We start from the raw sequence: 13,430 nt of genomic DNA, 5'->3' as shown, positions 1-13,430 counted from the left end.
GATTTTTTTTTCCAACTTGTATTAATTTTATATATATTTTTTGTATTTTTTTTCTTAGTTTTTTACACAGTCCAGAAACCCTGCTCTTGAGACCAAAAATTTAACTTTTTCAAGCCACTTCAGGCTTCCAATATGTGGAACAGTGGTCTCACACCAGGAAATGAATGGCCCATGGTGGGATTCAAACTCTGAGCTTGCTGGTTGGAGATTGAATCTGCTAACCACTCATCCAACCAGGCCACAGTATATGCTCTCTGTTTAAAAACTTTTTGACCAAGCAGCAAGATACATAAGCATTGCTCTTTACTTTTAAATAATTGGAAAATAACTGTTTGCCAGCGATGAAAAAGTAAAGGAGACGGTGTTTTCATGTGGCTCAAGTGGGTGAACTGTATGGAGGCTGCAGTAGGATCTTAAAAAGTGTAATGACTACTAAACTGTTCTTCTATGATGTAATCTGCATTATGGATACATTTTGTATCCATATTTACATTTTGTGACAGCAGTCCTTAGCATTTTACTCATTTTACTCTTTCCTAATAATGTTGAAGGATTCAGTTCCAGAAAGTATGAGAATATTTTTCTCTCTCTGGTTGTTATGATTTTAATGTTTTCACGAGAAAGGATGTTTTGTGTTTACATTTCAGATGCTTTTTTTTTACTTGGAGTACTAGAACCGTGTTTTGTCACCATAAACAGTGCACCTCAGGAAGATGTCAGTTTCTTTGCAAAAATTCTGTTCAATAGTTAGTTATCAAGTCAGGCAGTTGCTGGTCCATTGCAAGATACAGTTATTTGGAAACCTATCATGCACAAAACTTCACAAAGATTATGACAAATTTGTGGAATTAACTTGTATCAAAAGAGAAACTTACCTTTATTTAAAGTTAAAATGATTCATTTCAACCTCCATGTTGAGATTATTTTCAGGAATATAATAACATAAACACTGTTATTATTATCATTATTATTGGCACGACCACAGAAAGAAAACTTATCGCATGAAATATAAACTGTTATTTACACATTACTTATCATACCTATCCTTAAATTCCTTCACTGTTAGCACACTCACAATACTTCTGACAATCTATTACAGGCATTCACCTCCCCCCCCTCTCTCTCTCCAAGCATAAAATCTAGTTTTCACCCCCTTACTAACCATGTCTTGAACAACTTTCACTGGTGACCCATAGTTCTCTTCCTACTCATCATGTATTGAAAAATTTCTTTTGTGAGATAGATAATTGTGTAGTATCCATAGAGACTGTGTTTTATTATATATAATGTCTTTTATACCAATCATATAGAACCTCTTTAGTAACTATTATGATATCCCCTCTTTTCTGCCTATCAGCAAAACTTTGTGACGTACATACGTTAAATCCATCCTCATAGATAGCATCTAGACATGCCACCGTCTTGGTTGCCTGGCTCTGGACTCTCTCCACTGCCTCCTCATACCTCCAAGAAACTCAGGTGACTGACCATATCTGTGTACAGTAGTCAAGATCTGGTAGTATCATACCCTTACTATAAAGAGGGAAAGTAACCGCTCTTCATCTCTACTTGTTAGTGTATTATTCAACATCCAAGTAATCTTTTGAGCTATTTTGCCAACGTTTGCAATTTGCCCTTTGAACTTCAACTCTGTCCACTATCATCTTACACACACAAGATATTACAAAACCTATATAAAATACCACAATGCCATGTCTAAGCAAGTGGAAGAATGAGAAAGAAAGAAAATTTCTTTCTTTCTTTTGTTGTTCTTCTATCCTCTCTACCATTGAAGAAATGAGAGAAGGAAAATTTTGAAGTTTGTTTTAGAGTTCAACATTGTTTTTACCGCTCAAGTTTCTCATAAATAAAGTGATAGTGTTAAATTAAATGGCAAAATTCATGGTTCTTGGTACAAGACTTCACTTTTCTTCTGAGGAATTTTGCCATACATCTTGACCACTGTCTATGTGCTGATGTGCTTATTCTTAGATAGTTGTTCCTCCAGGATGGTAGTTGATGCTTATTAGTTGGTAGGATATGTGATATTAGAGAGGAGATTACCACACTTCACCAAAATTCACTATACAACAAGATCAGAAGCTTTAACATTATTTAAGTTAGCATTTTCGACTTATGAGTTGTACCCAGTGGTGAGCTATAAGGGGCTCGCAGGGGCTCGTGCTTTTGTTAAATTTTACTCAAATTTGTGAGCCCCTTGTTCTTGTTTCCTTTTTTATTTTTTCCAAAAAAAAATTTTTTTTTGAAACATATTAAGCGACAAACTCATACATTAACCTAACAAAAATTAGTCTATTCAGCAGTGTATAGATTATTTGGAATTATTGTTTTTTCAAAAAAAAATTTTTTTTGAAACATATTAAGCGACAAACTCATATGGTAACCTAATAAAAATTAGTCTATTCGGCAGTGTATAGATTATTTGGAATTATTGTTTCAACTATTCTATAACGAATGCACCCAAGTTTGAAAATAATATAAGTGCATGCGCTGTCTTTACCCTTCTCCCTTCTGGTAACCAATCATATGTTAAAACCAGTAGCCAATCAAATGTTTTATACAAGATTATAAAACATTTCATTCTTATTATAGTTAAAAAATGTTTTTCTTATGTAAGATAAATTAACACAGTTGATTGTGTGCAAATATTTCTTGTTTAGATCATGAAATTTTTGTTTAAAAATGATAGCCTTTAGAGGTTGATTGTCCTTTCATATTTTTTGATTGGAATTTGTACGCAAGCTGTATTAACACTTGGGAGGTCAAGGTCGTAATTTTGCAGCGTAGGACGAGGTATATCTGAGAGATACATTCATTACTAGTATGTGCTAAAATGCAAAAAAAAAAGAACAGACACTGCAAATATAATTCATGATGGCACAAATTAAATGAATACTGAATCCAACATTATTTCATAGCTGAATATAGAAACTACAAGAGTTCCGTGCCAAATATATATATATAGAAACTAAAAGTGTCGGTGGAACAAGCATCAGTAGTGCAACGTTGGGCAACTCTTTGCAAAGGTGGGTTAAGCTACAGACCACTGTCCTCAGTATTTTCCATAAATGTAAAGCACATCTCCTTGAGGATATGTATGATAAAAATAAGCCTTTGGCTCTCTGTTTCAGTAATACATGATGGTTTATTTATTTTCAGTTACAATCTAGAAATTAGTGAATGAAGAATAAAAAAAAAACACCTAAATTATACTATATTGACATCAGAGGTCGCGATATCTCTCAGATAACATTTACTATCAAACATCATAAACCTTTACATAACATGTGTTAAACTAAACTGACAGTAAACAAAAGTGCGGAATATCACTCGTAACATATGAATGCACAGCTACTCATGACCTTCAACCTATACAATAGATAGGTTAAAGAAAGAATATTCATGTTAACAATCAGCATGTATCTGTCAGATCAGATTCGACCTCCCAAGTGTAAATAAAAGTTTTTGTGTGAAATATGGCTCTTTTTTTTTTTTTGCTCGATGATGCGAGCCCTTTGTTAAAATTTCCATAGCTCACCACTGGGTGTACCCCAGCTTGGCACCACACTACAAATTATGTGTGTTCTTCCTTGGCTATATTAAGAGAAATTATTTATTATTATTATTATATTTTTTTGAATGTATCTTCCACTTTGAAAAGTTTTGAGCCTGCAATATGGTAGTGTCATGAACGAGATAAGGATTTTTATTTTATTTTATTTTTTAAATTATATGTATATAGTCTAATGCAAAGATTAGTGAAGAATTCTGAAAATTGCTATACATGAAAATTTCCAAAGACCTGCAAAGAATGACATCATCATTTTAATATGTTTAAAATTAATTCAAAGTTTAATATTTTTAATCATAGTTGCCATGGAGGCAACTATGATCACATATTAAAAAGGGGCATGATATATATATATATATATATATATATATATATATATATATATATATAAATATAAAATTATATATGTTAAAAATACCAAGCAATTTTAAACCTGGTATTACTCCATTTCCCAAGTAGGCAAACAAGTCAAGTTTGTGCCTGCAAGTGATGCAAGTCTAGCCGATCCTGCACGTAGTGCAAGACCAAGGCAACTCATGGTAAAGGTGGCATAAGCTCTGATCACTAATCTTAATATTTACCCTTAATGCCAAAACACATCTCCAAGAAGGGGATGTATGATGTTTTGCATTAAAGGCAAGGGGGCCACTACCCAGACCGGTTTCGACCTTTATTGAGGTCTCATCAGTGGGAGCCAGGCTAGAAATACCAAGATTTTAGTAATACAGAGCTTATACGTATTTTACCAGAATAAGTTACCATAAGGTGTTTTAACCTTATTAAATAAAAATCTCAGGAGGAGATATAAATGTAGAAAGTATTTTACCTTGGGTATATATATATATATATATTTTTTTTTTTAAATTGGTTTTTTTCGTAGTCTGGAAACCCTACTCTACATACCAAGCATGAAACCTTTTTCAAGCCACTTCAGGCCTCCAATAATTAGAAACTGATCTCACATCATGCAATAAAATTCATATCCCATTTAGCATATCCCATTTTGGTTGGCCAAGTGGATGGTAAATACTAATGAATGGCTTTGGGTGATAGATGAATGTCATCACTACTGCAAAACCACAACCACCTTGATTATTAGAGGCATGATTTACTTTGGAAAAATAGTTTTCTGTTTGGTCTCTAAGGGTATTGTTTCATTATATAACCCTTAGCCCATCTATGATACTAATACACTGTAAGTTTTACAGTTTTGGTTTTTGGTTAACCTCACATAAATGACATAACAATTAATCAGATAAGCTATGAGGTTTTTCATTAATGCAAGTCTTGGTGGTTATCTGATAATACACTGGTGTCAAAAAGCTAAGGACAAACTACATTTTTACCTGTATATAAAAAAAACTTTTCATGACTACAGCCAAATGTGGACATAAATTTATTGCCAGCATACTAATAAATCATATTACACAAAATATGTTCTATAAATATCATACAAATTAAATTGCAATACTTTTTAGCGAAAGTTACAAATTTCCTAAGGACATACTTAAGGAATAAATGTACAGTGCTCACTGAAAACTATGCGGAGAGACATTTCAGTATAGAATGTCCACCCCAAATTGCGAAGCCACTGTCACAAAGTCATACCATGCTTAGCACCAAGTGATTCAGGAATTCTTAAGGCAGACTGGCCCACTCCTTCTTCAGAGCAAGGATAAAGCCTGTTTTGTTTTCTGGAAGGGGAATTTCAAGCAGCAATGTGTCTCCCTACTGCATCCGAAATGTGTTCTATGGGGTTGAGATCTGCGAAGCATACTGGCCACTTGATTTGATTAATATCTTTAGTCTCCAGAAGTATCTTCCTTGCTTGTGTACAATGTGATGTGGCATTGTCATCCAAAAAAATGAATTCTTTGCTTTCAGCATCATGGAATAATCAACCATGATGTTGAAGAACTTCATTGCAATATCATTCACCAGTCATAGTCCTTCCAGCACTTCTAGCTTGGTGAGTCCATCAATCATAATTCCTCCCCATACCATGACCATATATATCCCTTTCAAGAACATTATTGCAATGGTAAGCAGTACCACTTTCACACCAGAATCACAGGAAAGTTGATCAAAACGACTCTCATCTGTAATGAGCACATTAGCCCATTGATGTCTTGTTCAGTTTTTATGGACACAACACCACTGAAAACATGCTCTACATTGAGCTGTGTAAAATGGGAAGAAGACTACCGATTTTCGGACTTATAGGCCTATGTGTCGCAGTGTCTTGCCATAATTTGTTGAGATATTTGCATACCGCTGCTGGGAGCTGACTTGCAAGCTGAATTCCCATGGTACATTGATTACTTTTTGCTGTTATGACTAAAACTGTCATCATGCTCTATGGTGAAGTGAGGGCAACCTCTTAGCAACATCCAGAACATGCTCCATTGGTTTGAAACACTATCCAGAACTTATTGAGATTTCATACTCTCTGGCAGTATCAATAATTCTGTGACCTTGTTCAAGCTTTCCAATAATTCATGTGGGGAATTCTTCCCCACTTGAAATCATTACAAGACATCCAAGTTTGCAACTTTATTCCTTCATGAAAAGAGCTTCCTTCTTTCAAACACAATTCACTTAATACAGCCTTTTGTCTTTTATCCTGTTGAGTGCTACCACATGACCCCTTTGCATGGGATTTGAAAATTTGAGCGTGTACCCGCTTTCTATTCAAAATTGTCAGTTGTACAAATTGCCACAAGTTGATTCGTCTGAACTTGCAGTTGCAATCACAATCTTCATAAGTAGTGTTTGTCGTTTGGTTTTGGACACCAGTGTATTTCTACTTTGCAGTAGGCATTCACATCCCATAGTAACATGGATCTTTGTAAAAGTCCTTTAGTGGCAGAGATTGCCATTGGAGGAGAGAGGGGAGAGAGAGAGAGAGAGAGAGAGAACATCCTTGATATCAGCAGAAGGACTCTTTGATTATCAACCTGTAATCCATACCCACATTACTGATATACTACAGCTTTTTATAGTCAGGGTTATCATTAAAAAAGTATCAGGAAAATAAAATTTTACAATGCAATTTTACAACTGATCAAGCACTATCATAGTACAGCCAGCAGAACTATGTGTTCTTTTATTGAAAAATTCTGGATTCATATCCTACTTAGAATGTGTGGGCATTCATAGGTACTTTTCAACTGGAGTAGAATTATCAAGGATCATACTAATGTGACAGGATTTTTCTTTCTGAAAATTCAGGAGTTTTTATCTCTGCATTACAGACAGTCTAGAGAACATATGCAATTTTCATGTAGGATATACTAAGTTTATATTCTTAGTTGCTTCACTGCTATTCTTAAAACAGACCCATAGCAGCTGAAGTATGTTTCCTGTAATGGTTTTTTATTTTCCATTTGCTTTAAGAAAAATTGGCTTTGGAAGAAAACTTACTCAAGGAAGTAAACTTGAATTTTCCAAAGAAAGTCACTTTAATAATGTAAAGTGATTAATTTCACTCAGTTTACATTTATATATCATTTTTAAGAGAGTGATGAATACTTGGTTATCTTTTTTGTGAGCTAGTAATTTCTATATTAAAAACAAGAACTGAGCTAACAGAATTTTTCCAAGTACCAGAATTGAAATTGCTACATGCAGGATTATGGAAGTTATCAGTTTGGCTATGAAATTTGATGCAGTAGTATACTTCGCAAAACTAAAATGGATATTATGTTATCTGATCTTTATAGATGAGATGATGTTTGTCTTCCCCTTAATTGATTATTTAATCACTTGTCACTACTAAGTAATTTGGTTTTATAGAAACCTAATTAATGCTATGAGAAGGAAGTTAATTCTATCTCTATAATCTGTTATGTCTGTCAACCGTATGTGTTCTCTGGCTAGTTTTGCCTGTGAGATATGAAGGGGAGGTCTTCAAAAAAACCTCTACCATCTCTGTCTGAGGCTAGTTAACTTGCAGTTAGCTGAAAAACTCTTATGAAAGTGTTCTTTGCATCTCAAATAGAATTTAGATCCAGATATTTCCAACTAAACAGCATTGTCACCACTGATTGAGTTACAGAGGTGCTTCTTGCATATATGTCCTCTTTTTTATTTGATTGTCTTGTTTATTAGTTTTCATTGCCAAAAAGAAATAAGAAGTTAAGCCATTCATTTCAAGTCACCTTCTTAAAATTCAGTAATTGCATTAAACAGATTTAGCAAAATCTAAGTTAAATTTTACAAGTCCAGAATTGGCTGAAAAAGACCACCTACAGGGACTGTTTTCTTAGGCTTTTTTTTCAGGCAATTCCTATATTGATCTTTGGTGCAGGTAAGTAGGATTTTCCATTTTGGGAGCAACTCAGGTTTTTGTCCCTTTAGTTCAGCAAAAAATGGATTGTCAGGCATGTGAGTATGCCCTCATATGCCTGACACGTGTATGCATACACATGTCAAATGCATGCACAACAAATAAATACCAGTTACCTCGGAAATGCATTGAACTATATGGGAGGAAATTATCTGCTTACTTCCTTTTGGGAATGAAAAGTTCTTAGAGGATTTATTTATTTATTTATTATATTATTAATTAATTTTTTTTTCCACGTATAATTTCATTTGTTACCTCCAAAAACAGATATACATATTATTTTAAAAAAAATTAATACAATGGAAATTTGCATACAGTTTTTGCCTGCGTGTCAAGAGCAGTGTATCTTCAGTACGAATTTCAAAATTAAATAAGGCCTAAGACAAAACTATAAAATCAACAATGAGAAGTTATCAGTTACATGTGAATAGAGTAGCACAGTTCTAACTGTAAGGTCCTAATGACATTTTTTATACATGGTGTCTGTAAAGTCCTCAAGCAGTTGGAATTTTTAATAACTTTGCTTTATGAGACATAAACAGTCTGCAAAATGCAATAGAGAGGGAATTTATTAATGATTTAGCATATTGTAGGAATAACTTTCAATGTACTATACCTAGCAAGGATAATACAAAGCATGATATGATTTTGAAGTGCCTCTGAACATGTTCTGCAACTGTGTTTGAGTTACAATACTGATCGTATTTGTCATCTTAGCACAAAGATTATATAGAGAGCAAGGCTTTGTTGAGTAAACTTCGGTTTTAACATATCCCTCAAAAACTTAGTATCCCATAATGCAAGGCACATATCCTTATGGAAATGTATAATGCTATGCATTATGGGAAGGGCCACTACCCAGACTGGTTTTGACCTTTAGTGAGGTATCATCAGTGGGAGCCAGACCCACTGATGATACCAAGGTTGAAGTAATGCAGAAGTCATTTCTCTATGTACAAGTAGCCAAAAGGTTGTTTGCTTACACTTTGATAAAGGATGAAATCAAGAATATAATTTCTTGGCGCCTTTAATTTATAGTATAACCAAGTGAAAAAAACTTTCAATGTATCTCTAATCCAGAGTATTTTAGTAATAAGGTGTGACCCTTTTGGCTTCTTGTATATATAGAAATATGACTTCTGCATTACTTCAACCTTGGTATCACTTCTAGGTCTGGCTCCCACCAATGATACTGTTATATCTCTTGTGTTTCCTTTATTACCTTTGTTATCTTTTTTGTCAACTGCGCCTTTGTTAATGTCTATGTATACTTGGATTGTCAGCATTGGGTCAATTAATCTATTATATTTGCTCTTAAATAGATCCTAGAATGCACATTTGTTAAATTAATATTTGCCTCTAATATAACTCTTTGTCACTTTACTTAAATTAACTCTACCTTACATTTGGCCCTCCTTTATCTCCTCTTAACTTTGTCCCTAGTTCCTGCTGCATACAAATCAGACCTTAAGGTTTCTATTGTGTCCAATTTGTGATTAGCAGTTCGCAAAAATTCTCATTCTTCTCAACTAGACAAATTTGTTTGATTATCGACTGCGCTATCCTAATTGAATTAATATAGTCTGAGAACTTCAGGAAGAGGAACATAGGTAAATCTTACATATAAATTACATCCATTCATGCAGTTAGTTATGGTGATTCTCTGTCAATTTGCACACAGGTTCGCAATTATTTTGACAGTGCATTGGCAAAAGATCAGGCAAGGTCATTAAACAAATATAACAAGTTTATTGCTAACTAGTAAGATGTTATAAATAATACATTCATGGGTAGGAAATTACTTCTCTTAATTATAACTATACTGAAACAGCTTAACATTCATTTAATTGTTAAACACATAGCTTCCACATAACTTTAGCAAATTGATCAACAACTTTACATTGTAAGAGCAGTTGTTCCCTTATTTCTAATCAAATTCAGTTCCTTTCATTCTTTGTACATAATCATAACCATATTACTTTAGCATATTTACAACTTTAAACTCAATTCACACCAATTCCTTTCTATAAGCACAATTATCACTTATGCTAACACTAATTCTATGCATCTACAATTAAAAAAAAAAAACATTGAGTGTGCCTACTCACAGTAACTTTTACATTCAGAGAACAGTTACTTGAAAAAAATTTCAGTCCAGATTTTCTTTCTTCTGTTCCTTTAACTCAGGGTACAGTAGTTGCTTAGGTGCTCCATAGATAACTTCGGTGCACTTGACTAGGGTTACGATACTTTGTTCGGACTTCCTACGACCATGGCCGTTTCTACCCTTGCTGGTCAGTCATTTGGTCTGTATCGGGGAGAACTCACATCCACATGGCGGATCTCATCCTGGAAACAGTCCGCTGATATCGGGAAGATATCCCTTTGGCACAACCATTGTGATCTTCTATCGGGTTGCTAGAAAAAGAACTGTCAATGTCTTTGTCACGTACTCGAGTAATGGCCTTCTCCTCATCCTTCTGTGCATTGAAGCAGGAATCCCACAGGTATGGCCTCGTCTAATCACAGCCTGAACTGGATCCTCCGAGAAGGGAAGTGGAAAGAAAAAAAAAAGAGAGCCCTTCTGTCCCTTCTCAGTCCCCTTAAATATCTTTATAATCCTTGTTTCAATACTGAAGTTTCTGTGATTGCCCCATGGTGTGATGACGTCACTTTGACTTTCTCCCTTCAAACATCTCTAATGTGGGCGCCTGTATTTGTTCACAAGACCTTGCGAACTTTTATTTTTACTGATTCATTTTTCTAATCTTGTTTAATCCCCTCTATTTAGTTTTTCATACAACTATCAACAGGAATTATTTTATGTACTTTACAAGAATATAAGGTATTATTTAAATATTATTCAAACTTCACATTTTTCATTATACAAGGACAGTCTGAAAAGTTCTTGGCCTTGACCATAGATGGCAATACTATCTGCAAGATTTTTTTTCCTAAGTTGGTACATCTGTCATAAGCATCCATGTGAAATTGCAAGTCATTCTATTAAGTAGTTTGTTTTATACAGCTGTCTGAACAAAAGTGTTGTCTGTATCCCTTGAAATGGATAAAATTGAGTATTGTGCAGTTATAAAATTCTTTGTAAAAGAAGGTTTAACGGCAAAAGAAATTCATTCAAAGTTCATAAAAGTTTATGGGCACTCTTCTCTTTCGTTTTTGACAATTAAGAAATGGGCTGCTGAGTTTAAAATGGCCGTACCAGCCTTGCAGATGATTCACGTGAAGGACGTCCAAAAAGTGTAACAACACCAGAAATCATTGATCAAGTGCACGATATCGTATTGGATGACCGGCAAGTCAAAGTGCGTGACATTGGTGAGACTATAGGCATTTAAAAAGAATGTGTAGGATATATTTTGCATGAAGAATTGCACATGAAAAAGCTTTGCACAAGATGGGTGCCGCGTTGGTTCACAGCAGATCATAAACGCACTTGCATGAAAATCTCTGAACATTACTTGGAGCGTTTTAACAAGAATAAAACTGATTTTGTGCGTTGATTTATTACTATGGATGAGACTTGGATTCACCATTAAACACCAAAATCCAAACGGCAATAAAAAAAAAAGTGGACAGAAGCCGGTTGTTCAGCACTAAAGAAGAAAAAGTCATTTCCATCAGCAGGAAAGTTCATGGCATCAGTGTTTTGGGATGCTAAAGGCATTTTGTTTATTAGTTATCTTGAAAAGGGTAAAACAATAACTGGAGAATATTATTCTGATCTTTTAACCAAACTAGACGAAAAAATTCGTGAGAAAAGACCCGGTTTGCAGAAGAAAAAATCGTCTTTCATCAGGACAGTGCACCTGCTCACAAAGGTGTTTTGGTAATGGGAAAATTAAGGGATCTGCATTATGAATTGTTGGAACATCCACCCTGTTCCCCACAGATTTGGCTCCCTCTGACTTCTATCTCTTCCCAAAAAAACTAAAACTCTTCTTTGCTGGTCATCGTTTTTCTTTGAATCAGGAGGTGATTGCAGCTTGTAGAAGGGTATTTTGTGGATCTTACTGAGAACCACTACAGGGACAGGATAATGGCACTGGAGCATTGCTGGAATAAATGTATTAGTCTTAAGGGAGATTATGTTGAAAAATAAAAATCATTTTGAAATTATGGATTTGTTTTTTCATTGTTAGGCTGAGAACTTTTCAGACCACCCTCGTATATATGTATTTGAAACCCCTGTAAAACTGAGCTTGATAAGTTAACTAATTTAATTTATCATGAGAGATTTTACAATACCTAAAAATAAATAAATAAAATAAAAATAATATAAATAAAAATAATATAAATAAAAAGTCAAAACTAGTCTGGTTAGTGGCCCTTCCCATAATGTATAGCTTTATATATTTCCATAAGGATATGTGTCTTGGATTATAGGATATTGATGTGAAGGCAATTGATGTGAAGTCATTAGCCTATATATACAAGTAGCCCAGTCATGAAGTTTATTCACTTGCAAACTTTGTTTGTTTACATTTGGATAAAGAATGAAACCAAGAATATAATTTCTTGGCATCTTTAATTTATGATTCTTCAGTTAGGTTACATGTTCCTAGTTTAATTTTTGAATTCATACTGAAGATATCCCTGATACTTGGGCAAAATTTGATATGAATAAAACATCAATATAAGTGTTCCATTATACTCATGTTTCTTTAAATGTAATTATGTTTGAATTCATTAAATGCTTATTATTTGCTGACTATCTAAATACCTCTTTAGAACAAAAATTTCTATTTACCAATTTTTTTCTTACTGAATAATTTTTTTTCAATCATTAAATTATTAGTGGTCAAATAGGTATCAAAATTAGGACATGTTTTTGTTTGCCTTGTGAAACTGAAAAAAGATTTCTAGAATAGATATGAAAAGTGTTCTTTGCATGTCAATTCTTTTCATATATGAAATTCAGAGAAATCATGTAGCCAGAGTTTAGAATTTTTTTACACAACATACAGAGAAAAAAATTATCTTGAAAATTCTTGAATCAATAGAAAAGTTAAGTTTCTTCAGTAAAACATTCCCTTCTTGTTTTCATTTTTTAGAACTACATATCCAGTATTTGGGATTGTAAATTGCTTGAATCCTTTGGACAGCCGTCAGTACCTTTTTTGTCTTGTACCAAGGCAGGAAACCCAAGGAAATATCAAACTATTAAAGGGAGTAAATAGTATTGGTAGACTGGATGTTGTATGGAGAACAAATATGGGAGAAAGAGGAAGGCTTCAGACATCCCCACTAGAAAGAATGGTAACTTGATACCAAATTCTTATGTTTTTCATGAAATGCTCATTATTTTCTGACTATCTGACTTTGTAGGTATAAAGCATTTAAAGTGCTTTATACCCTCCAAGAAATCCTTCTTCGGGATGATGATCATTCTTTTATTCCTCTTATATAATGCCTTTTAACATATGATATTAATATTTTATTCAGTTTTTAAAAATTTTATATATTTATTAT

The 13,430-nt window shown here is 33.8% G+C and overlaps 1 protein-coding gene across 4 annotated transcripts in view; it reads left to right on the top strand.

Moving 5' to 3' along the window:
• Positions 1 to 13,430, top strand: part of LOC150095599 (trafficking protein particle complex subunit 13) — a 200,329-nt gene that overhangs the window by 99,021 nt on the left and 87,878 nt on the right. For all 4 annotated transcript variants that reach the window (XR_016550085.1, XR_016550084.1, XR_016550086.1 and 1 more), the window contains exon 8: positions 13,013 to 13,217. Coding sequence is in view for 1 of the 4 variants with exons in the window: in XM_090410598.1 (XP_090266724.1) it covers positions 13,013 to 13,217 (205 nt within the window). In the remaining 3 variants the exon portion in view is untranslated. The remainder of the gene's footprint in view (positions 1 to 13,012; positions 13,218 to 13,430) is intronic.

This window comes from Typopeltis vanoorti, chromosome 20 (assembly GCF_054136105.1).
Source record: "Typopeltis vanoorti isolate ZY-2024b chromosome 20, IOZ_Tvanoo_1.0, whole genome shotgun sequence".
Lineage (NCBI taxonomy): Eukaryota > Metazoa > Arthropoda > Arachnida > Uropygi > Thelyphonidae > Typopeltis > Typopeltis vanoorti.
Note: the sequence above shows the minus strand (reverse complement) of the source record. Positions and strands in the feature narration are given on the sequence as shown.